General features: G+C 38.0%; 1 protein-coding gene across 4 annotated transcripts; it reads right to left on the bottom strand.

Moving 5' to 3' along the window:
* Window positions 1–1,349: 1,349 nt before the first annotated feature.
* On the bottom strand, window positions 1,350–27,441 carry MEMO1 (mediator of cell motility 1). Of its 4 annotated transcripts, none has more exons than XM_054393979.1 (9): window positions 27,381–27,441; window positions 16,462–16,543; window positions 14,463–14,531; window positions 12,427–12,539; window positions 10,998–11,109; window positions 10,020–10,162; window positions 8,802–8,878; window positions 3,000–3,104; window positions 1,350–1,740 (listed from the first exon to the last, which is right to left on the bottom strand). In XM_054393979.1, exons 1-9 carry the CDS (start codon window positions 27,439–27,441, stop codon window positions 1,609–1,611), a joined length of 894 nt encoding a protein of 297 aa, XP_054249954.1. In that variant the 3' UTR covers window positions 1,350–1,608. The 4 variants fall into 4 exon arrangements, with proteins under 4 accessions (XP_054249954.1, XP_054249947.1, XP_054249962.1 ...); XM_054393972.1 differs by lacking the exon at window positions 27,381–27,441 and adding an exon at window positions 24,969–25,143; XM_054393987.1 differs by lacking the exon at window positions 14,463–14,531.
* Between the last annotated feature and the right edge of the window lie 317 nt (window positions 27,442–27,758).

Consider the following 27,758-nt stretch of genomic DNA (forward strand, 5'->3'; position numbering starts at 1 on the left):
TTGTAAATGGAGCATTCACCTGTTTATTTAAATGGTTTGACAAGGAAAATACAAATGGTGCAAGCAGTGCATGTTTGCAAAAGGGTATTTTAATAGGAATAAAGAAGATGTCTGGTATGCTTTCAGGTGAAGACTTTGAAAGTTGTGGAAATTGCTGCATGCAGAGATAATCTAAATTGAATTCTGAAATTCCCCTCTGCCACTCAGAAAGGCTGAATGCACCAGGACTTTGCCTGACAGCAGGTGAAGTGTCAGGGAATGAAATCTCCATTTAGATAATGAGACAGTACTGCCATCCTACTTTGCACTTTTTTGTTAGAATGAAAGGAGGAATTCAGGAATGATAACTCAAATATACTACACTATTATTTTGGCTGGAAAATATTTTGAGAACTCTTAAGATGATGATGATGTTTTAAAACTATGAAACAATTCTACCCAAAGAATGGAAAGAAATTAAAACAAACAAAAAACAAACTAACAAACAAAAACCAACACACCACCAAAGAAGAGGCCTTACCTTTCCCTCCCAGTTAAATCTTTGAGGAATAATTGCTGGAGCTTAGCACTGTGTGGCTTCTGTGGCCTATGAATGCCTGACAGGTAATTAAAAAAATTGTAGTTTTCAAGCTACTGTTTGGTTTTAATTTTAAGTAATGCCAAATAAAAATACCGCATCTATTTCACTTTAATAAACAAACTGAGCATAAAAATCCTTAAAAGTGTGTTTCTGATATAAATTTGTATCACCTACTAAAAGGTATTATTTTTATAGAGAATTGTATAACAAAAAGAATTAGAGTACACAAATGCTTTTTAAATTCTTTTGCACAGCTGAACTCATAGTGCAGGTTTAAGATTTTTTTTTTTTTAATCCGTAAAAGAAGTAGTCAAAATTGTTGAATATAAAATACATTCTAAAGTATTTCACAGAATATCTGAATTATCTAGCATAAGACTTGAGGATAAAGGATGTTAATGACAACAACCGCATACAGAACACAAAGCAATAAATTTAAATCAGACTATTTTGGTTTGTGTAGCCCTTTATTAGCAACTAAAATAGAAGATATCTGTTGTACATCACGGGTAGTAACTGACTATACTGGAGTTTTATTATATTCTAATACAGGTTCATTTATAAATGCGTTGTTTTCCTTTTTTTATTAAAAAGCTTCCACCCCTTTTTTCAGTTTACAACTTGCGAAACTATTCTGAAAGCTGCATACATGTGCACAGTTCTGCAAAGAGTGCAAATTTAGGATATGGTAAATGCTTTACATGTTGTATTTGTAAGGACTGTTTCCCACCATGCCTCCATAGCCATTATCTTTTTTAAAAAAAAAAAAAAAAAAAAAAAGAAAAGAAGACAAAAAAAAAACAAACACAAAATGTTTTGATACCAGCCTTCCTTCTGTTGTCCTAAACAAGAAAGCATTTTTAAATGAGTTGAAACTAAGGAAGGACTACACCTACTACAAAAGAAGAGAGTTCTATTAGTTTGAGGTTTCAGTATACCCAAAGACCAGGGACTGTATCTTTGTAAGGGCTAGGCTGGGACCCCGTATACAGAGTGTGTGCAGATGCCATCCCTGAGCATTCAGCAGTTCAGTGGACCATAAGTGCTCCAGCTGCATAACTCACTGAGCTGTCTTGCCAGTTTCGACACTGGCTTGACTGAGCATAATTCAAAAATGAAAAGCTCATATTCATTCCATTCTTCTGGAGCTCACTGATAGCCTGGAAAAAAAAAAGGAAAAAAAAAAAAGCTGGTTTTAAAAAGCATCAGTGAAATCATGACATTTTCTACATCTCAATCTTCTCCCCTCTGCCCAGGGGTCCTTGCACCATCTCCCATAATACAATAATATATGCATCTCTAAGTAACTTGTGCACCTAATCCATTTCTGTACTGTATCATTCACTGATACTCCCCCCACTGCACTAGGTACATCCATGCAGTTTTATAGAGCAATGTTAAACAGCCTCTCAAAATAGATCCTTTGGGAACAACACTTTCAGTTCCATAAGGAATGTATACAGAAACACGGATGTTGTGGAAAAAAAAAAAAAAAGCAACCAAACCAAACCAAAAACCCCAAAACAAAACAATCCACACTATTAACACCGTTTAGATAATATTTCTTCCATTAAGGAAAAAATGTACCAAGACAATTTATTAAAGTGTGATTATTAGCAAAAGTGAATGAACAAAATTTTGCTCAGATTCACTGCAAAACGAATCACTACCTGAAGCTGAGTTGGATATTTTTGCAGAGTTGTCAGAGTACTGAATTTTGCTACATGCATCCCCCGTGCTCATACAAACCTTTATAGGCTCTAAAGTTCCTTTACATGTTCTTCATATAGACTACATTTCCAGTGAATTAAGTTTTCCCATTTTAAAAGATTAATGTGCTTCCTGTTTCAGATTTGAATTACAGCAGCTGTGACCCAATTTAGACAACTAAGTTAAGCCAGGTTGATGTCTCTACTGCATCACCAAAGCAGAACAGGGTAACTAGTAAGAACCAGTTAATATGACTTCTAATTGCCATAAATTTACAAGTTAACACTGCACTAATACTTCCAGAAACAATCTCGCATCATATCTGCAGAACCCAAAAATGCTGGCATCACAAGGCACTCAATAGCCAGCTAGTAGCAATACAGAAAAAATGTATACATCTTTGCAAATACTGATTCAAAAGAGTAAGCACATACTTCTTCAGGGAGATTAATTTGTTTATTTAGGGGCAAGAGAAAGTGATTGAAATTCAAAAGGAACATGCCACCTCATTTCCCTTAGGAGAGGAAAGAGCTGAAAACCCTCAGCCTTTGTAAAAGCCTACATTTGTCTATATGCAAGACACAGAAATTGGAGACCAAATTGAGAACACATTTTAGAACTAAGGAATACTCCAGGAATATTGTGTTCAAAACAAATGGAAGCATTTTGCTAGAAGTTACACTTTTCAACAAATCAAAGAGTTACTTACGTTTAATAATACGCCAATAGGGTGTCTTCCACATATTGTATTGTGGTATTTCTTCAAGTAGTTGCTAAAAGATACAGGATCTAGCTGCTCTATAATGCTCATACCCTGAAAAAGAATCAATAGCAATAATTACTTCACACATTCACAAGCAGGTGCTTATACATCAGATATTTATGACAGCAGGGAATACTTCAGGAGGAAAAAAATCTCTGCTTTATACCAAGGGAAGCTCAGTATGTGACCTCTAGCTTGTAGTCCTCTTGTGATCCCTTGCCAAACTAAAAGTGCAGAAGCTCTTCCAGAGCTGTCAATGATCCACAGATCCATGAAGCTACATTTGCAAGTAACACTGAGGCTTGTGTTAAAAAAGCTCCTCCTAGCTATTCCCCGCCTCCAATGGTGCTTGAGTCTACACTATTTTGTATACCAATAACCAGAAAAACTAACTAAATGGGCAAAGCAGCAAGAAGTTTTGCCTCCATCTCCTCCCTGAAAACTGAACTCAAGGCTGAACACTTGCCTGGGACTTCCAGATATCAAAAAACCCTAGGAAAATCATCAACATACACACATGCAATTCAAGCATGTAGCAAAGTGCAATGTATCCCAGACACATCACACACGAAAGGCAGTTGACCTGCACAAAGACTGGCCATCTGCAGACAGCACAGAAAGCAGATCCAGAACATTTCCAAAGCTCCAGAAAGCTGGTGCATGACAGAAGCTTAAGAGCCAGGAAATGGTGCTTCCTCTTTACGTGAGGCAAATATGTATGTACAACATCTCCATCCACAGGGAGATCCACAGTCCTATGGAATCATATTATGAAAACCAGCACATGTATGGAAAACAAAACCTTCCACATATACAAACATTTGCATTCTTAAAAGCAAAAAGAATCCTACAACTTCAGATACAGCCTATTCTTACTCCATCCACAGAGCAGATCAAATACCAGGAAAGCAGTTTAAAGCAAGTCTAAATGAACTATTCGCCTGGGTTTCATCATGGCTTTGCCATTTTGCCTGTATTTGTCTCCATTCCCTTGCATTTCCCCTTTGTCTCAAAATTAATTCTCTTCACCAGGTAAATGAGCTCCAGACTCTCATTAATTCATTAAGACGTTTAGCTGTGATTTTACATGTAGGTTTTCCTTGGAGACTGGAAAACCACATACACTTTGCATGAAGACAATGGGAGATTGGTACCAGAAAGGGAGAGAATTTCTCCCGAGATTTCTGCAATTGTTCCAACCTCTTTGCCTGCTCTTGGGAAAGCATAGGTGATAAAAGGAGAAATCACAGTGCAGGAAGCAGTCAGTCTGTCTGAGGTCTCCACCTCAAGAGTGAAACTTCTTGAATACTCTGCAAGGGCGTTGGCTGATCTGGCAGATACGCTAGTTATTTAGACTGGATCACAGCTTACAACTGAGGAGGTGGAGAGTCCCAGGAGTTTGGGAGGATTAGAAAACAGCAACCACAACCACTACCTTTTTAATTAAAAGTACACAACCAGACACAAGGTGAATGCATAAAGAGATCAATTTTATGCAAAAAATAAAACCAAACCATGCTGACTGAATTGCTGGCAAGAGCTCAGTTCTCCCAGGGTCATAGAGAGGATGTTTGGACCTCTGGCCAGCTGTTAACTCACTCCAGATCTACAGAACCTGAACTGAGTGCCAAAAAAGTAAAGGTAGCTATTCTCTAACTAACATGATTACACAGATATCATTGCATTTGAAAAGCTTAAGCAGCTAAAGAAAGCAGACTCAAACTTAACTATATACTCAAGTGAAACTAAAGAAGCATAAGGCATTTTATTCAGATACTGAACAGCTCATGAGAATATTTTATCCATTTGATCCTTTCATTACTTTTTAGAAATGAAAATGGACTCATTTTATAGCTGTAAGTCACTGGAACACACTGGGCAGAGATATTTAAGTGTTTGTCTCAAATGAATGGACATGGATTTATCAGAATGCCTAGTAAGCACATTTCAAGGCACAGTTCAGCACTGAAACATTTATAGCTACGAAACTGCTAACAGAGCTCCATACATCACAGATTGGAGAAAATCCAAAGAAAATGGATATTAACACATATCCTATAAGCATTCAGCTGTACTGAACTTTTCAACCTTTTGGATTTACAAAAAAACCCCACATGTGGCAGAGGAGCAAGGACTACCAGCTTGTTCCTCACTCTAATCTGTTGTTGCAGAGAAAGGAAACATTTTTGTCAAGTTGTGGCTTATTTTCCTATAAAGAGAAGGTATGAAGCATATAATTTTTGGTATTCAAGACAACTCAGCTAGGCATGACTTAAAACAGAGTTAAATATGTGACAAAACGCACATGATAAAAATGTATGGTTATTATTGCACCACACAGAAATTGCATATCTCAGTTAACCAGATACTGTAAATGGCATCTACAATAACCTAGCACAGTGCAGTTAATGTGATTAGAAGCGTTAACATTCTTAAATATCATCCCCTACAGGATCAAGTATCTACAAGCTTACCAAAAAAGCCCAAACAAAACAAAGTAAGTTCTGGAGAAGAGGAGGGTGAGGGGAGACCGCATTGCTTTCTACAACTCCTGGAAAGGCCGTTGGAGTGAGGTGCGGGGTGGTCCTTCTCACTAGTAACAAGTGATAGGATGAGAGGAAACGGCCTCAAGTTGCACCAGGAGAGGTTTAGGTTGGATGTTAGAAGAAATTTCCTCACTGAAAGGGTTCTCAGAGACTGAAACAGGCTTCCCATAGAGGTGGTTGAATCCCTGCCCCTGGAGTTGTTTGAAATCCACACAGATGTGATGCTTAGGGATATGGTTTAGCACCAGCCTTGGTAGAGTTAAGAGAATGGATGTTCTTAAGGTCTTTTTCAACCCAAACAATTCTGTGATTCTGTAAAGCAAACAAACCAACCAACCAAACACACACCCAAACAAACAAACAAAACCAAAACAAAAAGCCAGACACACAAAACCCAATCAACCAACCAAAACACCACACCAACCCACAAACCAAAACAAAGCCCAGGGGCGAATTCTGTACTATGCTCCAATAATCCTTCAGCTGCTCAAATTTAAGTTTGCCATCAGTTACTTCAGCCACTTATTCATACTTAAAAAAATATAAACTAGCAGCACACTTATGGAAGTAGAAACAAACTTGGTCTTAGCACTAACCAGCCCAACTATCTTTGCATGTGTGAGTCACTCAAGACTAGAAGGTAAACAACCAACAGGAAAATTATTGGCTGGGCACAGTTGAGAGCTGGGCACCCAGGCATAGAGCAGTGGTCTTGCATTATGCCCATGCTAAGAAGCTTTTCCAGGCTGAAACACTGTAGAAGATGGTGGCACACCTTAGCAGCATGGTGGAAGCCATCAGAATTTAGCAGTCCATTAGAACCACTTGAAAAGCCACCCATGCTGTGCACTTCTCCTGTGTAGCTCTCCTCAGTGCCCATGGGATCCTCCCCACTCAGCCTTCAGGGTAACAGAATCCTTCTGTTGGCTAGAGAGAGGCATAAGGTTTCACAGATACAAAATGACCAATCTGGCAGTGAAGACTGAAGCAAGCAGCCTGCATCTTCCTGTTACCATAAGCAAAGAATAATTACTCTTTGATGATGCCTTACAGAATACTCCCCCACTTTTATTTAAGAAGGTGGTAGGTACCAGGTTATTGCAACTCAGCTGCTCCATTATAACTCTTCATTTGCAGATTCTTCCCTAAGGCACCCCTATTAACCATGGAGCGGTTTACTCCTTTCACTGTCACTGTGAGGGTAACAGCAGTCACATAAAGAGTTACCATGGAGAAACCTGTCTGCCCAGCAATATTTACTACTCGGTATTTTTCTAAGCTGGAGTCTAAATGCTCCAACTTAAAATCACAGCAAATAAAATGCCTCACAGCAGTTACCAGGTTTATAAATATTCACAGCAGTTAGCAGGTTTATAAATATTCAGTGCCCAAAGCGCTTAGCGTTGTTCATGAACTACCCAAAAAATTATCACGCATCTGTATTCAAGGTCCAATCTAAATATGGAAGAGATCATTGTCCTTTCTAACAAAAAGAATACCTCCCTGGTTACAAAGTGCTCAGCCAGCTGCTTTCCTTGTACTGGACTGGTAACAGCAGAGGTTAAAACCTCTGATACGAGACAAACCTGTAGTAAAACTATCTTAATGCTATTTTCTCTGGGGAGAGGCCTAGTGGTTCCAACAAGTTTCTTTAGCATGCCAAATGACAAAAAATTTCAATACTTTTCTAGGGAAACAAGAATTAGCTGAGTGGAGCGTACAAATCGGAATAAACCCCTTCCAAAAGCTGAAGAAATGTGACAGGAAGATGTCTGTAGCATCGTGGATGGTGTCTCAAGTATACCTACAATACTGACAACAAGACATTCCTGAAATTTACTGAAAGCAAAACCTGCTCTTTGCAAAGTTTGACTATAGAGTCATGTGTTCATATATGGCATGATATAAATAGGCAAAAAATAACTGTGGCATAAGGCTACACAGCATGCTTAGTTTTCCAGTTAAAAAGATTGAAAATTATGCCTACTGTTTAATAACTATGAAAATATTTTTTCAATGTGACAAAAAAACATAATGTCCTTCTGGCTAAATAGCTACTAAAAGAAAGAGCTGGTGCATCAATGTATGCACTAAAACTAATTAAATGCCAAACTCCGGTTTTTCACCATAGAAATCACCAATGGGAAACTAATGTTTGCTAATGCACCTTAATCTGCTCTCCTGCAAAAATACTCAAATTCTGAGACTCTGTAGAAAAACACTTGTCTTTCATAGAGAAAGCTCTCAGCTGACAACAAGAATTATTAAACGTGGGATAAATAGAATGAAGGAAAAAACAAAGGGGTTAATATGGATAGACAAAGCAAAAAACTCCAGATATCTTTACAGCAGATAGAGGATTTATTCCTTCAAGGCAATTAAAAAAAAAAATGAACATGCCCTGAATAACAGTTCTCTCTTCTAAAACATTCTGCAGAAGTTACATAGATGATCCAAACAGTTGTAAGCAAATTTTAAGGTTAAATATTTTAAGAAGAACTATTTTGATTCTGTGCCTTGAATATAGTCTTGAACATTAGCACAGCTTTTTAATTTAAAAAGAAATCCTTGGCTCCTGTGCTGCAAAGCAAATGCACCATCACTAGCATCATCTTTATGTTTTAATGTCACTTTCAGACATTTGCCAAACCCAGAATGCAGTAGGGTCTTTTGCTTTTCCCCAACACCTACTACAGAGTGAGAGGCAGAGAGAAGACTACTCCAAAGAAAAAGGTAACTTTGTTTTCCTGACCAGGACAATCCCCTACAGCCCCTCCTCCTCAAAATGGATGTTGCTACAAACATTAGCATAATCCCAACACTGTTTCAATATGCAGGTATCACAGCTGTCAAGCCTGCACTATTACAATACGCAAGTCATAATTCTTAATGCTTCTCAGAAACATAAGAGGGTATGTGGACAGGAATTACATTACACTAGGGCATTTTAGGTAGGCAGACATGCATTTGTTCTCCTAAATTATGCTTACTGGATTATACCTGTAGTATGTTGTGCAGTCAAAATGGAGGATACTGGCTAAAACCAGACAATAAATTCTTATTGTGGTAAACAGAAGAAAAGTATACATTCAATAAAATAGCTGATCTATAATATTTTGTAAAAGAAATTTCTAAAGTGTTCAAAGAAATGTAATAAACAGGAGAAATTTGTTAGTTAGTTCCACCAAATCTGAAAACTTACCATTTTATCTAGGTGCTCAATGGATCTATAAATTTCTCCTTGGGATTCATCATAGTAACTGTAACGGAACCTCTGACCTTGAAACAAAAATCATGTATAAAATAAAAAAGGGAAGAATCGTAGCTAAAACACTCCCTAGTACTTAGTAAATAATTGAAATAATATTTTTTAAGTAGTAATCTTCATTTACTTTACACTTTTTAGCTCCAGTGAAGAAATTCTAGGGCAATCAAAGCAGCAGCCCAGAAGTGAAGTAAGAAATATAAGGCAGGCAGCTATACTCCTGAAGAAAAACCTATGTACAGATGACACCACAGTATCACTTACTAATTGTCTGTAATTGCCTTGGAATCCAATTCCATAAATTAAAATGTAAAGCAACATTTCATTTTGATATCCCGCTTGACAAAGTCAACCCTGGAGTAAGGCTACTTCTGCTTGCACAATAACCATTAAGGAAGGTTCAAAGGCAAAGTTCATGATAAATGAACAGTTCCAGATGGTTCATTAGCCACAACAGAACCCAGGTCATTCTTACATATCTCCACGTATTCCTCAGTTCAAAGATGAGTAAAATATTACATAAAATTACGTAAGTTGACCAAAGATGACAATGAAAAAAGAGAAACAGGTCTGTTGTGTAACATAAAAATATCTTTGTGAAGCAGTCCCTATTCTGGCTATTATCACACTTAAAAGAAAAATAAAGTGTTAAAGTACGACAGAAGTCAAGGCTTCTGGACTCCTTATAGCTCAGCCACCAAGATGAACTGGGATACCTCCAGCAAATTGGCATAAATACTCCACCTGCTATCTTACCCAGCAGTAAAATGTATAAAACTTATTTCCATCAGAGGGATGGTGTAAGTCCAGTGAATTTTTAGGTAATTAGTTCTGCAAGTTGCTTTGAGGTGCTTAAAAGAGCAGCAAGAAACTCAGACACTTATTTCACTGCAACAGTAAAGAGATGCATATAAACCCATACATCTTCACCATTCATTACCTGTCCTACACTGAAAACATTACCACGTGAATATTTTTCATCTGTTATTCCAGATCAAAAACATTTTTTGTTTTCTTTTTATCTTATAAAGGCATTTAAGTTTCAAAGATACATTTACCAGAAGTTAGAACATTCAGTGTTTAATAAAATACATTATTTGAAAATTACTACAAAATATTAACTATACTCTTATAATGAAGAGAGAGGAAACTTACCCCAATGGCAAAAGTCAGAAGAAACCACAAAGAGGTTACTAGGGTCAGCTAGGTATTTACTGAAGAGTTTTCCAAATTCCTGCTCTTTTGACTCACTCAGTGCTCCGACCAACACAGGAATAATAGTAAACTCATCCTTATGGCTTATAAGCAAAAGAAAAGAGGTTGTAATTCAAATAACATCTGAAGTTTTTTTCAGGGCTTGTTAACTGAAATTGAAGAATTGTTTAAAAGAACACTATTGAACTGAAGATACAGTTAATTTGGTATGGTCATACTAGAAAGTTGTTTTAGAACCTGAAACTATTTTCATTTCACAAGACACATCCCCTCCCAAAATAGAATTTATCGTTGCTGCAAGGTGAAAATGCTAAACAAAGAGACAATTAAACCATCAATAAAGTCAGAATTCTTAAAATCTCCCTGCATAGATATTGCACAAATGTTAGGTAATTTTCCAACATACATGAAAATGCTCAAGGTAACACCCAGATGTATACTGATACTCCAGAGAAAACGACAGATACTATGGAAGAAAAGTTAGAATAAACTGAAAACAAAACGGAACCCTGATTTTGATATTAGTACTACAGCTCCAAACAAACAACTACTCCACAGAAAAACCCTCTCAGTATTTGACCTTCTTTCAGAGATGCCTTGCAAAAATCATGTAAGCGTATCTAAAGTTAACTCTATTAAGTCACTATAAACATATAAACTTGTTTAGAAAAGTGTCTTCCAATTTCACCATTGAGGTGTTTGCTCCACTCAGTTTCTATTACAGCAACTAATACTAGTCTCTGATGCTATCTTCCCCAAAATTTTTATTGGGGGCTGGGAGAAAGTGAGTATTATACACCATATAGGATATTCTATACCATAAAGGATATTATTATTTCCTACAGCACTTCAAATGTAGTTCAAACATTTAATGCACAGAACATTCCTTCTTGTAGAAGTAGCAATTAATCCTAGTACCTTTCCATGGCTTTAGCAGTATAAGGCAAATGCATTTCAATACTGTGTTCATCTTCATCTGTCTGTAGGGACATACGCTCAAACATTCCAGTCTTCCACAATTCTCCATAAACTGTAATTAAAAGATTAATTTTGACTATTTTTTTTTAGTACTGTAAAGCAAACTCCAGTGCATGCTTATCAGAACATGCCCACTATATACAAATTACTTGCCTCCAAGAACTGTCATCATAAACTACTTGCTTTAAAATAATTTCAGGATTGAAATTACGTTCAGGTTAAGATATAAACATTCACTTGACAACATAAGAGTCTTAAACTAGTTCTTTTGATAGTATATTGAAAAAAATTTTGTATCACAACTGAAAATCTAAGTAACACAAATACAACACATGAAAAATACACGAGTTTGCCTAGTCACTGAGTTCCTATTTTCACACACTACCCTATCATATGTTTTGTAGAAAATACAAATTGCTGATCAGCTGAGCCATTGTTGAATGTGTTACTGCTTAATACAATTTATTATTAACTGAAGCATGAAATCTAGAGACTTCGAAAACTGATTAAATAATTCACACTTAAGTTATCTTTTCTGCTCTCAAGTGTGCTTGGTGATGTGCAGAGTCATATCTACAGTTTGAAAACTCTCCAGTGGATGAAGGATTTCATGTAGGGCTGTGCCTCTGCTTCATAAAAGAGTTCTACAACCCCCAAATAATTTATTACCTACGGAAATTTCTGCAGGCACTATGTAAAAAGCCCTACCTGATTAATCACAGTTGTGATGAAATAGCAATTAGCCCTTGTGAAAAAGTAACTGTAAAAGATTATTCAGGTACACCTGAAAACACATGGAAGTCCAAATCTCTAATTTATCTTGATTGCACCTTTAAGCTTATTCTAAAAGACTGGTATTTCATGGACTAATAGTTTTTAAGTTCTGCCAGTTAAAAAAGTAGTCACATGCAATAATGGATGCAAATAAAAGCAGCTTTTTGTTCCTCCATTATTACTCTATCAGAAATAACCTCAAATTAATTGAAGAACTGTCTTAGTTTGCAGACAGAATACTTGACAGAATAACGGAGCAGGTGTGTAGTGGGCTATAACTCAAATGTAATTTTAATTTTGAAAGCCCTTTTAAAATTGGCTTGTCAAGAGGCACACACTCTCTATGGGAAAGATAAACGGAGACTGAGAATTCCTCAATTGCAAGAACAAGAGAAACAGTAGGGTTATAAAACATAGCAATGCCTGCAACCACCAAGATCTTTCAGAAGTTAGTTTTCATTGCAGTAATAAGGGATTTATACTTGTATGCCTTAAAAGCAATGAAGTGACCAATAAGAATCCTCATCACTGCAGTACCACAATTAATATTCAAGCCTCAATAATCTTCAAAATTCAAGCTTTATCATGCACTTACTCTTTTGGTCAATTCGAAGATCATACAGAGGTGTTCTATAAATGTCCACACTGGAAAGTGCACATCGGGAAAGGGGCACGTGATGGGAAGGCCCAAGAATGAAAATTTTTCGGCTACAATTAACACAAAAGCACACTATTTAGACAACTGCAGTCATACAGAGACTTGGTTTAGGGTAACAAATTTAATAACAACATACAAAGCAATACTGTCTGGTGGTTACCAATAGAGTTTTACTCTGCTGTGTTAAGGCCACAGATCAATCCATGACCTAGCCTTGCTTGATACCTCAGAACTGATCCTGAGATCAGTTCAACAATGCTTCCCACAGCCTTAACTTAAGCAGGCTATATATAGTTGAGGGCACTCATTAGCTAGAAATCTGTCTAACTGGATTTGTTTGAATGTCGAATGCTGTGTTATAGCCCCTTAGAACAGATTTTTTGATTCTTTCCTTGGACCAGCACAATATTAAGTTACACACCACCTTCAACAACTACAGGTATGTGCCCTCAAATGAGGATTATATATTTATCACCTACTCAGAGTTTTTCACTTATTTACTTGATCAACCTTACTTCAGATTTCATCAAACTCAAATTTAAGTCACTCTCAAATGACGTTTTTATTCAGCTGTTGCATGAACAACAGGGACTTGGACCTTCACATTCATAGCTTTAGCTGATACTGCAAGCTTTCACACGTCATCATGATGTTATTTCATCAAGTCCTCAGTTCCTGGCTCTTGATTAGATGTTAAGGGTCTCCTGTCACGGGACTTAAACAAAACAGAACAAAACAAACTATAGGAAATTCAGCTTTTCAGATTCAGGATCATATAATCTTGTTTCTGGCACTGAACTAAAGGCTGGGAGACATGTAAAGATTTTTTTTTTTCTTACATACGGAGTGTTATAGAAAGATATACTAAAACACTAAAACTTTTTACAGAGCTCCTAAAACCAAAATATCTGAATGCACAATACTTCAGCTGAAAGATAAATTCTAGATATCCCATGCAGTAAAACAGCAACTGATCTAGAAAGTTCAACCAGCTCCATGTCATTGAATATGGTTAATGCAACTTGTTCAAGAAATTTTAGAGAACCTAGTTGTCTGTCAAACTAAGTTATCTTTACTTTGTTTACAATAGTTTAGAAAAAATTAAAATCATTGTCTTCAAAGAGCATTAAAAATGTTATTGCATAATTATGCAACTGACAGACATAGCCAGTTATTACATAAACATTGTAAACTACATACTTTTAGTAAATATTGGAAATGCTTTCATTTTTTGTCATTTAAAAAAACCATCTCAGTCAGCAGAATATAAGAATTGTATTCCTTTAACCTCGAATAACTGCATTCATATTTTCAGAGGCAGGAGCAGACTACAGTAGTGTGTTGGGTTTGTTTTCTTTAGAAAAACAAAACAAAAACTTTTGTGATGTTAGAAACAAGTCAGTTTAAAATTACTACAACAAGTAACTTTCATTGACTTCACATATTATATACACACACTGGTCACTTTCTCCACAGCAGAAGAGAATCCTGGTAGCATTCAGCCCATAATCCTGCACTGAAAAACCAATGCAGAATCATGATCAAATATTTTAATATACTTTAAACCCAAACAAAACCTCCCAACAAAAAAGGAAAGATGCCCTGAGACCAGTGAAAAACAACCAGCTTCAGCTTTTAGAAAGGCAGCAAAATGTCAAGTAATGAAGCAAATTAAATGTTATTACCTACAAAAAGGAACACCTTTAATACCTCCCTTCTAAAAAGTTAGTTACCAATAAGTCTTGATAATATTTTAAAATATTGCTTTACATTTTCAACAATACATTATTTTTTTCTTTTGAAACAAAAAATGTGAACGTTTATGATGTTAAACGGAAGGGATACATAAAAGCCGAAAGAGAGTACAAAATTAGAGTACTTTGAGGTGCAGGAACAAGAAAAGAATATTCAGTGTCTCAGAGAATTACAGTGGCATTGTCTTACACCTTGCAACAAAAAACTTTAATACTTACGTAATATTAGGATCCACTTGTTTATAAGCATGGGCTGCACAAGATCCACAATAGGTATATCCTGCATGGCTGCAAATCCAGGTGTACAAAATATTAACTTGTTTAATATTATTTAACATCTTAAATATGTAGATATTGCTATTAGAAGTTAATCTGTTAAATATTATTTGCTCCCAATGCTCTAGAAATAGAAAGAGCTGGAGAGCACTGCTGCAGTGCTGAATGTACAAGAGACTTATTAAAAAACTATCACTGACTGTTTACTTGAATGTTACCAAGTAAGCCTTCAGATCAAAGCACCCTTTGTTGCTTGTAAATTACTAGTAAGCAGATTACACAATTGTGTATTATCAGAAACTCATGAAGATGGTAAGAGCACAGCCAGGGGACAAAAGAATAGCAAGCTGCTGAAAACTCTTCTAACCACACTTCTGTTACTGAATACTATGACCAAAGAGGGCTCCAGCAAAGAGATTACATCTTACAGCAGATAAACAGAGAACAGAAATGTTCTGCATGGAAGAACAATACCTCTGCAACAGAACAAAAGAGCACAAGGAAAGGACTGGAATGCAGCATAGTAGCTTTTACTGCAGGGGATGCAATAGATGCTTTATCATTTCCTGTCACTCTGGCCTGGAGCTTTTCATGACCTGTGCGCACTCCAAAACCATTTATAATTACTTACTTCAACTATCACATCCAAATCTTAAGACCCCTTCCTATCAAGACTATTAAAAACAGAAGATCCCATTTACGTTGCTAAAAGTATTAATTTCAGCTAACATTCACTCCCCAAGGTCCAAGGCAGAGTGGTGAAGAAAAGCTCACACTCACTCAGCTGCATGTCCACAGCAGAAGACTATGCCTCTATTACACAGTGTTTGAGTCACATCACCTCTGGAATACCTGTGACCTTAGGTCACCAGTTCTCATTTATTTTAATGTGCAACAACATCACAGCTTTCCAAACGGTCTTTAGAATGGCATGTACTGCAAGTCCTGGGACATACAGCACACTTGAAGTTGCCCATTGATAGCACTGGAGGATTTTATGCTTATGTCTGTGTGCTTGCATGCATGTATATTCATCCACAGAGGGATACCTGGAGCAAGTTATCTTCAAAACTACCCTGGGGTTTTACTGTAGTGCCACTTACCTCACTCATTCTAAAGAGCTTAGAAAGATACTAGCATACATACTAAAGGGATACACAGGAGACTGAGACCTAGTGAACTAGCAAAGTACGTTATTTGACAAGCGAGCCTTCGGAAAGGTTCTCTCTGCTATGGTCTTCTTCCCCAGTCTTTCACAAAAATATCATTAGCTACATGTGTGAAAACAAAGGCATGGTTAATGAAACACTTTGTTGAGGCCATGGGAAGACCTCCAGCAGTTCTGGATAAAGAACCCAGGTTACCTATAATGCTCAGATGAAAGGCCTCTTTCCTGATATTCCTGTGAGAATGACTTAAGGAAGATGTGGGACGATTTCTTCAAACATTAAATCGGTGTTATGTTAACACAGGAAAACCATCATATTTAAGTTGCTTTTTCTAGTGATTCCTTCCAACTCATAAATAGGAATGACCAACATTTCTTATTATAGCTCTCAACTATATTCAGGAAATGGAACTCCACCTAAACAGTATAAACAATCCCCATTTCTGATGTAGCCAAAATAAACCCAAACAAAACAAAAAGAGTAAAATAACAAAAGTAAACCACTCTGGATAGCTGCATAGTGTTTCATTACTTCATTTTTTAACCTGTCTTACTGGATCACAAGTGAATGTCCATCACCAAAAGGAAACTAAACATATACCAAAATGTGCACAGATTTCTTCCATTCCATGCCATATCCAAAATACTTATTTGGAAAACAAGATATACCTTTCTCCAAAATACTACCTTTCAGCACTTTTCAACATCACTCAAAATACAGAAGCATTTAACGGATCAAGTATTATATATACTAAAAATAATTTTCAAACTTACGGTGCAATAATGGCTCTAGCAGGTCTTTTTGTGGACTGTACTTGAGAAAGCCAGCCTTCAAGTTGTGCATTCAGCTGAGGTCCTATGAAGAGAAGGAAATACAGAAGCCATAAAAGAATACAAAATACTTCAAGAATTAAGAAATAAAGTCCAGAAAGTTTTAAATAATCTTAAACATCAAAGCAAACCCAACAGGCCTGTCAGGTTGGACCTTACAGTAGAAAAGTTTCCTAGTTCAGGGAAGTTAATTTGTTGCACATCCACACACACACTTCTCAGATTCTTGCTCTGTGGACTGGTGCACATAACATTTCATCATTAGAAAGAATGGCTGTCAAAAGAGAGGCTGACAAATGGTAGATTTCCCATATTTGCAGAATCCAGAAGTAAAAAGTTAGGACAATCTACATCAAAGGACTCCAATATGGAAAACCAGTATAATAAAAAGACCTTGCATACTGACATAATACCAAATAGTTATGGTATTTAGTCTTTATTGTTACCAAACAAGCATAAGAGCAGAACACAAAGCAGACAGTAACCTGGAAGAATTGTAAATACAAAGGAAAGAGAGAGAGGACACCATGCTTATACTAATGTTGTAACAATGTCAATTACAAATACATAAACATTGTAGCAATATTAACTTTGATAATTGGTCAATCCCATATTTAACTTTTTCTTTTTCTTCCTTTTTTTTTTTTTATACTGAATTCTGTACCTCAGCAAGTGAAAAAAAGAATCTCTATTAAATTAGCTGACAGGTGATAAAAAAGCCTTCTAAAAATACATTAAAAAAACCAAAACACGCATATTTTGTTTATTTCCCACTACAAAGAAACACTTTGGATGTAAAGCTATTCCTGAAGAAGCAAGTCATAGAATCATAGAAGTCTGGCAAATACAGTGCAACATTTATTATATGAAAGAACAAAAAACTTTCAAGTAAAACTCATTCAGTTGCTATTGTTACAAGTAACATATCATTAACAAAGAGAAAAACACATGCAATTTTCTCAGTTGACACCATGCTTTTGACAGAACTGTATGTCAGCAGAGTTTATCTATGAAGTATGGTGCAGTAAGCCGCTTGTCTTCTACCATGCATATTGTAGATTTTTCTATCTTCCCCATGCAGATATAAAACCACCAACTGCCAGGAAAAGTCAAACCTAAATTAAATACCTAAAACTATTTCACAGCTATGTTCTAAACAGATCTCAAGATGATGGCTCTCAAAAAACCTGACAAGAACTAGACAGGACCAGAGCAAAGATGTCAGCTTTTACAGAATCTAGTCAGCCACTCACCAGTGATAGCCAAAAAAGCTTTCTCTAGAAAACCTGACGGGATGGGTTGGGAGTGTTAAAGCAACTATTTCTTATATAAAACTTTTTTTAAATTATTTTTTAATAGAAAAAGGGATGACTTCTGTGGTTGTAAATGAATCCTACCTTCTTACGTGAAGAATGTGAACTGGTAAACACCATTTCCCTAAGCCTACAATCACCTTGAATGCCTTAGTTGCCGTCTACAACTCTAAGGTGGCAAAAGCGACATTGATTAGCCACTGTCACTTTTGTAATAATAAAGTGACTTCATAAAATGATGATATTGTCAAAAAAAAAAGGACAACCCAGTTTTGTTCTGCTGCTTCTGTTGCTTATGTAAATTAGAAGCAGTAGATACATGCAACAGAAATAAGGATAATGACATCTTAGAAAATGGAAGCTGCTGAGGGGAAGCTAGAATAAAAATAAATAGATCTCTATTTCCATCCTTTTTCTAAGCTAATAGAAAGCTAACAAAACAGTACTCTATTACAGTCTTACTACTTTTTATATACTTGAGTGAAGACACAAATAACTTACAAGAAGTTGACTTCCTCATTCTCCCCAAGTATTTTCTGAACGAGTTTAAGAGATGTAAACAAAACATGACTGCCCATCCTGACCCGTTCTCCTCAAAGATGAAGATCCAGAGGCAGCACAACAGCAGAAAGGCCAGAACCTCTCAAGCAAAGAGACACCCTTGGGACTCTTTTCTCCAGTAAAGCACAGTTCTTGGCCTTCCTCCATCCCTTCTTTAGCAAGGATTTTTGATTAAGAAGGTGGTTAAGGTCTCTGGTTAAGACAAATTGGGTAACTCACTGAACAGCTTAAAGACAAAGTTCAGAATCTCAGGTACTTTCCTAAAATTCAGTATGATTGCTCAAATTTAGACAAATGTCTGATGTTACAATGTAGTACTAAGATGCCCAGGTTTGCTTAGTCTGCTATTATAGACACTCTGACAAAGCAACAAACAAAACAACAGATTTGCACAGATAAGTCTCTCAGCAATCTGGTCTAGTGGAAGGTGTCCCTGTCCATGGCAGGGGGGTTGGAACTAGATGATCTTTAAGGTCCCTCCCAACTCAAGCCATTCTGTGATTTTATGACCCAAGGGATGAAACTTCTTTCAATGTATACTTAAGGACCAGGTAACACACCTGCTTTCAGATTTTCTCTTTAGTCCAACTACAACATGCCTTTTTAAATTATTAACTACAACCTAATCTTAAGTTTGCATTTCAACTGATGCTTATTTGTACTATTTGATTAAAACACGTAACCAAATGTCTCTCTCCAAAGGACTAATAGCATATTCACCTGACCTTGGAGCTAAAGGAAAATAAATAAACAAAAAATTAAACAATCAAACACCACCTACATGAACTGACAGGAGTATAAGTTTATCTGCAGCTTCCTATGCTTACAAATACTTTAAGGTAGATATTCTAAAACTAATTTTCTTGTTACCAAATTAGCATCAAGTTTTTGTTGAAGCATTCAGGTAAGTTTTTCTTCAAGTTTCACAAACATGACAACGTTTTAGGCTAATGTAAAAATATTTGAATTGGATATACAAAATATAAGTAACCCCCCATTATCACAGTACAAATGTTCTGCCATATGGAATTTTATTATAGGAGATGAGTAGCTTCTTCATGAAGAGTTCTGTTAAGTGGGTTTGGTTGATATGCAAATTAAGTTAAACTGGAGAAAAAAAGTATTTGCAAATAGTCATGGAAGTAACTGCAGTAAATATCCATCCTCTAAACTGACTAGAATGGGCAGGGAATAGCACTGCCATTTATGCATCCTGCTGCAGTGGCAGGAAGCAGAAGAGGTCTCTGCTCCCTGAGCTACAGGTAGAAACCCCATCTTGAGAAAGCTCGCAGGATGAGCACAACAGGGTTTTTAAGGCTAACCAAGAAGGATAAAAAGGCTTATGGATGCAACAATCAATCCACTTTAATATTAATACTGTAAGATCATACCTTTCATTGATTAAAGGAAAATTAGATGACAAAATACGAGCTTCACTGAAGTACATAACTTTAAGATCTACTTTTCAATCCTATGAAGTAAAGTATAAATACAGGCATGCAATCAAAGGATGCTGACATTATCTGTTGATATTTCACATCCTATTTTGTTTTGAAAATGGGCAGAAGTTATGCCAAATTTAAAATAACTGAGTAAGTCTCCAACAGTCAAATTTATGGATACAGCAACAGGAAGCATTTATTCAAATATCTTGCCTAAAATGATAAATCATTTTTACAATCAACATTACTCTTGCAAAGTAACTTAGAAGGAATTTTTCCACATTAAATCGTGATAGTGTTAACCAATGAATAATAAATCAGACATCTGGTAGTCACACACTTAAGTTCATCATCTCATTTTCCAGCTGCTGTGGTTCAGGTTTTGTGGATTAAGTAGGACCAGCACACTCTTTCAACAGCCAAGCTCATCTCCTTGCATGAGGCTGAAGTGCTTACACACCAAATGTCAACGCAACATAATGAGAACTTGCTTCTGTCCTGGCAGCCATTTCTAGTGCAAAATCTACCTTTTCAGATTGGTAGGGAAGATGTAGTGCTTGTTCTGAATATTCAGTCTCAGTAGCTTGCTTTTTTTTTTTTTTTTTTACTGGATAAGCACAAGCCTCAACCAAAATGCAGAGCAGCATCAGGGAAAACTGCTCATATCTCCCCTGGTTGCACTCGTACAGCACTTTCAGCAATACAAATAATGCTGGAGCATAAAGACAGTAATGTTGCAGTCCCCAGTTTTCACATTTTTTCTTGACTGCTTTTACTTGTCTAAGCATGTCTCCTGTCTCATAGGAGCCAGTATTTTTTTTCTGAGCCTTACTCCTTTTAAGTACCTTTACCTACTCATGAAAAAGGCTACACCTCAAAAATACTTCTGAAAAATATTACGGTATATGTACTAAGAAGTAAGTAAGTCTTTATTCTTGTAGGGTGTTACAAAAATCAAGGTAACAGCAAAACCCTGGGGGATGGCACACGGTTTAATAACTGGAACTAAGGGAAACTTCACTCCACAACTTTGAAGGTGAATTCAAAACATTTAATACAGTTATCAGGCAAACGCCAACTGCAACGTAACAAAGGATTAACTAGCTTCTCTTCTTAGTTAAAACTGCAGAAAACAGAAGGATTGATTTAAAAAAGACAGACCCCACTTGAAAACAACCAACCAACCCCCCGCAAACTGTTTCTACAATAAAGTCCAAATCCTTGAATAAAGAACAGATTTTATCTATGCAAAGGCTAAGGTTTGTCCCGAATAGACAGTGATTTCCAACAACTCATATTGGGGGGCACACTTTCTACTGGTAGCATATTGATGAAATGGTGAAATTAGCAGAAATTTACTTAAACAAACTACAGGACTGGGTAAAAAATAAAGATACAAATAAAGATTGCACCAACGCTACATAAACTACTACTATACACATTGTAAGAGGAACATAAAACATCAGGTAACGCTCAAATGGGGGAAATAAGTCACAACAGGAATGTTGAAATCTGCTTTGGTGGCAGTTCTAACTTGCATGTCCCAGTTTTCCAGTATTCTGCTAGGGTTTTTTCACCTTTACTGAAAGTTATTAAGAAACAGATTTTCAAACTATAATGTCACTTGGTAAGAATATCAATCAACATGCACCTATATGCTTTATAAAATACCTCAGCTGTTAAGTCATTCAGAGATCCAGACAAATGAACTACTTTTTTATAGCTTTGACAAAGTGATTTTGGCTCTAATACATGCAAAATGTAACCTGCATTTGTAGAATTAATCACTAAATTATACTTGCAGGCCTATTTTAATAATACCAGGACTGCACAAAATATAAAGCTCTTCTTCAGTTCCAATTGTACAATGAAGGTTGAATCTACATTCTTTACTTGCAGTATCTTGGTTGACTGTGTCTAAGTCATTCAGCTAGAAATAATAATCTAGAAATTGTATTTTAAATTACTCCAGTATACTTTTACAGTACACTCTATTAAATGATAGTCTGTATATTAACACCATATTCCATGATTAATGCAGACATGTGAAAACAGTGGCCAACTTTAAGAGAAACGATCGTTTCTAAACAGATCATTCATGACACACAACTGCCTTTTTATTTATTTTCTCATCTGTAGAAGTTCTTCAATGTATTATCCTTTCCAGCTGACCTAGACACCACCATACAGACCCTCAACCCAAAGGGAGAGGACAGTCTGTGGAGACATCATGAAAAACAGCTTTGAAGACAATAAATGCAATGGCCTTTGAAGTCAATACAGCAATTGCTCTGCCAACTCACATTTGCATCAATAAGCCTATGGAGATTAAAGCTCTCTCCTCGTTTAAAGGACTTGCCATAGGCTACTAGAAAGCACACCTCTGAACACTATGGCTTGGTCAAGGAAAACCAAGAAATAAGCTATACCTAATACAGGGACAAACTCATCTTTCAAGCTAAGTTTCAGATCACATACTATTGCTACTCACACTCCCCCTCGATTCAATTTTACTCCTGTGATGTGGAATAGCTTACTAAAACCCTTTCTGTTTTGATTATATCAGCATTCCATTGACTGGGGAGAAGTTGAGACAAGTCCTATCAAACACTTTAATAAATGATACAGCATTCAATTAGCACTTCCAGGAGCCAGACAAGGCAGGCCAGCTGCCAGTGAATAAGCCATGTTAAGCACCCTAATGTGTGACATCTCACTTGTAATGGCTTGCTATACAGGAAAAAAAATGCATATAGCCTAATGTTTAATTGCATTTCAGCAACACATGGATTGATTCCTCAGAGAAGTGAGCCATCACTTAACAGAATTTTCTCACATGGAGGAGTAAATCAGGAGAGAACATTCATACACTGTCCCACAAATAGTTCACACTCAGGACAGAATGGCATTTCCCTTACATTTCAGATGCTCCTTTTGTTTCTAAGAATGTATCTGTGCTGCATTCAGTCATGGAAAATGATACCATTTTTGTTTCAAGTTGCCTTTAACCTTCCACTTCCCTACTGCTGGTCAAAATTAATTTCTCAAGAGGTCTGAACACTAGAGGTTTCAATTAACCTTGCAGGAACGGGACTTTTCCCCCAAAATAAATCAGAATGTAGTACGAACGTTAGAGGTTTCAATTAACCCTGCAGAAGCAGGACTTTTCCCCAAAATAAATCAGAATGTAGTATTTTTCACTACACAATAATGCTTTATTTAAAAAGAAATTAAAAAAACCACACAGAGAAAAAACCCAAGACAAAAAGCCACCACAAAAACCAATCTACACAACAGCAGTGCAACAGGGTGATACTTGTATATATACACGGTATGTTTTTATCTTATTTTTGCAAACGTTTTTAGGGGTCACCATGCATGAGGCTGCTAGTCCACAGAAACAACGGTATGCCATGCACCATTTTTAACTATTTTAAGACAGACATACAGATCAATGTCTGCAAGTGAAAAACCACATTATTTAGAAGAGCTTGTTTTACCTACTATCAGCAATGGCCATGGCACTATTCAAATTCAGAAGCTCAGATGTAAAGCTTCTGATACTCAGTGTGGCTGTGAAGTAGGAGGAACAACTGACCAGACTTCACTGTTAGTTTACTGACAGACAAAATGCTCTACAGGTCCACATCTGAAGTCCACTAGGAGGCAACACACTGATATGAAGCAAATGTAAACTCCCCCAACACCCAGAATTCTACAGAAGATGCAATTAAAATTTTGGTCAAACTTTTTATACTGAATGCAACTGCAGAAACCTCTTAAGGAAGTAGTTTGTTTTGGTTTTGGTTTGTTGTTTTTTTTTTTTCTTTACAACAGCACATTATGGATGAAGAATGCATAGAAAGTTAAATGCTAAACCATCATGAAATCCATCTTCCTCTCTCTGTCTCTCTTCTCAGCTTTACCAAGTAACAAGCAGTAAGCTTTCTGCCTGGAACCTCGCTTTATCTCCAGTAACAATAAAGTTGTTTACTTATAGTTAGATGTGACATTCTAACATGTGAACATGCCTAGATGTGAGTAATTGCACAGCCAGTCTCACCTGCTCTGAAAGCATTAATTAGCATCATACAATTAGGACATGTATTCACACTGGAATGTAGTGCATATTTGCATTTTCCAAGGCAAAAGGAATCTGAGCATCCTCAGCATCCATAGCTGAGGAAAATAGGGGACCAAGGGAGGCAACTGCTGCCTCACAGATATGAACAGTCTCTAAAGATGTGGCATTTCTTCTAATCCCTCTTAAGTCCATAAAGAGTAGTAGTTTCCTACCACACAGTTTTGGATTCATCTTTGCTGCTGCTTCTACTCCTGGAGCAGAGAGAAGCCAGCTAATCTAGTTCAGAAACATCCCCTAGCCACAAAAGCTGTTTTGCGCTCTGGATCCACCCTTTGTCCTTTTCTGCCTCAAGCTAGCTTTGGCCCAGGGTTAACTTCTACAGCCAGACCTTGCAGATACAAGTTTTCTTAAGTACAGCAGTGGCTGCTCTCTTTGTAGTCAACAACCCCCAACCCCTGGTTCCAGGGTGGCATGCATCCGCCTGGATGTTTGGTTGATGTTTTACCCTCAAGTACCTTGGAATAAACTGCTGCTTAAAAACCTCATCCTCACATAGACTCTTCAAAATACTTTCATACATAGTGATTTTGAACATATCTTCCAAAAATCATATTTCTCATTACTCTTTCAGACATCAGCACCTTAACTATGGACTAGGATGACCATTTTTAGGGCATCTGCTTGCCCTATGTAACCGAATTCAGCTCTGCAAAAAGAGAGCAGTTTTCAGGAAAGGGAAAGCTTAAATGCTATCCAGTTTATATCTATAACCCAGCAAATCACTTCTGGGCCAAGATGGTAAGCATGAAGAGAGTGGACAGGAGAACTTGACAACACAATCCCCTGAGAATCAGAGGGATGCAGTGAATAACTATCACAATTCAAACTAATCCCTGCCTCAGCTCCATCTTTGAAATCATATGGTAAAATTGATTTTCTTCAAGTAATACAACTAAGGAAACAAGCCAATGTTACAAGTTTGAAACAGCAGCTGACATACAAGTTTGGCTTAAAACACAACAAGATTTTAAGTCTGTAGTGAACAAATGCCATCTTGGTTCCCATTTGTCTCCTTTTGAGTTCTGATGGACCCTCCTAAATGGCACACAAAAATTAACACCCAAGCAACAAATAATGGGTAGTCTCTGTCTTGCTGAACATCAAAAATTCCTGCTCTCACATTCCCTATGTAAACAGGACAAGATAGTTCCACAAGAAGTGACATAAATAACACTCCTTTCTTGTTTAAGGAAAATCCTACAAAGGAAAGCAAAATGCAATTCCTAAACCTCCAGCCTATGCAACAACCACCACTTACCTCCACCACACACACACTGTAGCAGTTAACAACTGTCAGAAGTATAGTCATCATAGTTATTACATGATTCAAGTTGGGTTTTTTCATGCAGTGCAAGCATCTGGGCAACCATCCCCCATGACCTCAATAAGCAATACCCAGAGGGCTGCCCAAAAGCGATGGGAGCAACATGGTTTTGCATCTCCTATTACAGATGAGTAGTACTGGACAAACTAGTCACACAGACTCACCATGGTGCAGTCTAGTAAAACTACGCACTTAACTATTACAGGAAAGAAAAAACAAAACAAAACTGTCAGCCACAGCATTTATGACACTTTAGTTACGATTTTTAAAAAAAAGTTCTTATTTGCAAGCATCCAGCAGTAAATTGGTATGAAGTCCAACATCTAACTACAAAACTTGTGTGTCAGGTCAACTAGCTATTCCACATTGCAAATACATTTCCTGATGTATTCATGAATGAAAATATAAATAGCACAAGCAAACTGGGAAATGTGACCACAAAGCTCCAACATTTTGATGTCTTTGAACATTCAAACCTATACTTCTGACATAATTAGGTTATACGAGATTTACAGAAAGCAAACAACATTTCTAGACCATTAGGAAAAAACTATAATTGCAAGCTATTGACCCTGGATGAAGATTTGAGACTCAGAAGGAAAACAATCATCCTTCACTGTTGTCTCCAAATTGCCAACCCACCATTTGAAGCCCAGCTACTTATCACACGAACTACCTCTTCCTGTATTACATTTCTTTCCTTCCCTTTTCAATTTTTTCCTCATACCCTGTTCACTAATTTGTGGAGAACAGAAGAAACTGAACCCATTACAGCCAAAAGAAGCATATGACTTTTTACATCTAGTCCTTACATGTCAGTTTCGGATACCGAATGTACCTCTTCATATTTTAAAAAACTGTATCCCCCCTCCATCTGACCTATTCTTTAGAAGAGCCTCTTGTTCATTTAAGTTTCTTCACCTGCAGTTTCATAATAATCCGTGCTCCTGAGGACAGCTAAAAGACCATCCCTTACAAATCTCATTATTAACAGCTCCAAAAATACAAATGTGCATCCTATCTACAATAGCAGAGTTCTGTCCCAAAGTCCAACAATATTGTTTTTCCATGCTTTCCTATCAAAGCATTATTACGAGTGTCTGGCTTTTTTTGGGGGGGGGAGGGGGAGGGAAGAGGAAGGAATGGTAGCCCTTCCTTCAATGCACGATGTCTTTATTTCTGCAAATACTACATTTTAAACAGACGGAGCCCATTCTGTACTACTACTTTGTAACTTGACATTACTACTAGAAAAAGCGCTCTAGAAAGCAAAGACAGAAGCTCATCTGGAACTACAAGAAGTAAAATAAACTTCCTTATTTTCCACCCCATTATATTGTCTGCCTTTTAATCCTACAAAATACTCATTTCCCCTATGTTCTCTCAGGAGAAAGAAAACCAAACCAAACCAAACAAACAAACCAACCCCACAACAAAACAAAAAAAAACCCAAACCAAACCAAAACAACAAACCCCAAACCAACAAGAGCACTCCAAAATACCAAAATCTGTTTGCACGCTTGCACATAGATTAAGTGCAATATTCGTTACGAAGCACAATACACAGGCCGGCTCTACCACCACTACCTTGAGGCACTTAGTTACAGCAATGCGCGTCCCTAAAGCAAGGGTAGGTACACAGCAAATGCCCGAGGGGACCGATCCAGCCCTGGTCACGCTCAAACACCGGTTTTCCGGCGAGAGGCGCCGCTTTACTGGCTCAGGGTCCCGGGCCGGGCAGGACCGGAGCGCCAGCGGCGGCCAGCAGGTGTGCACATGCGATGGCCTCCGGATGCACAACGGAACACCCTCTCCGGCTCTGGCGGCCCAACTGACCTCCTAGGCCGCTCTCCACCGCGAACCGGGCCCAACCACCACTCCGACCCCGACCCCCCCCGCCCCTTCACTGGGCCCAGGAGGGCCGCAGCCCCTACACCTTCTACTCGCCCGCATGTGCCGGCCGCGCCGGCGGGGGCGGGGCTGACAGCCCCTCCCCGCGCCCGGTACCGGCCCCGACAGCGGAAAGTGCTGATTCAGCCCCCCACCCCCCGCGGTGCTGCGGGCCGCGGCGCCAGTACCTGAGGCTGTATACCAGCTGCCGGCGTGGCTAGCTTCCCGGCAAAGCACCCGGTTGGACATCTTGGTGCTGGAGCTGCCTATGGTGTTCGGGGGAGGCGGTGGGGGACGGGCCCGGCCGCGGCGGCGGCGCTGCTCCCCCTCCTCCCCCGGCACGGCCCGGGCCCCGCGGGCGGAGGCGGCGTTGCCGGCGGCGGCGTTGCCGGCGGCGCCTCCGTGCGTGCGGGCGGGCGGCGAACGGGAGGGGGGCGCGCGGAGGCGGCGGGCGGGGCGGCGCGAGCCGCGGCCGCGGTGCCGGGTTCGGCCGCAGGCGGTCGCCCCGCGTGGGGGGGAGACGCGGAAGGGGGGAGAGGGGACAAAGCCCGAGGCCGCCGCTGCCG

Source organism: Indicator indicator, chromosome 2 (genome assembly GCF_027791375.1).
Source record: "Indicator indicator isolate 239-I01 chromosome 2, UM_Iind_1.1, whole genome shotgun sequence".
Classification (NCBI taxonomy): domain Eukaryota; kingdom Metazoa; phylum Chordata; class Aves; order Piciformes; family Indicatoridae; genus Indicator; species Indicator indicator.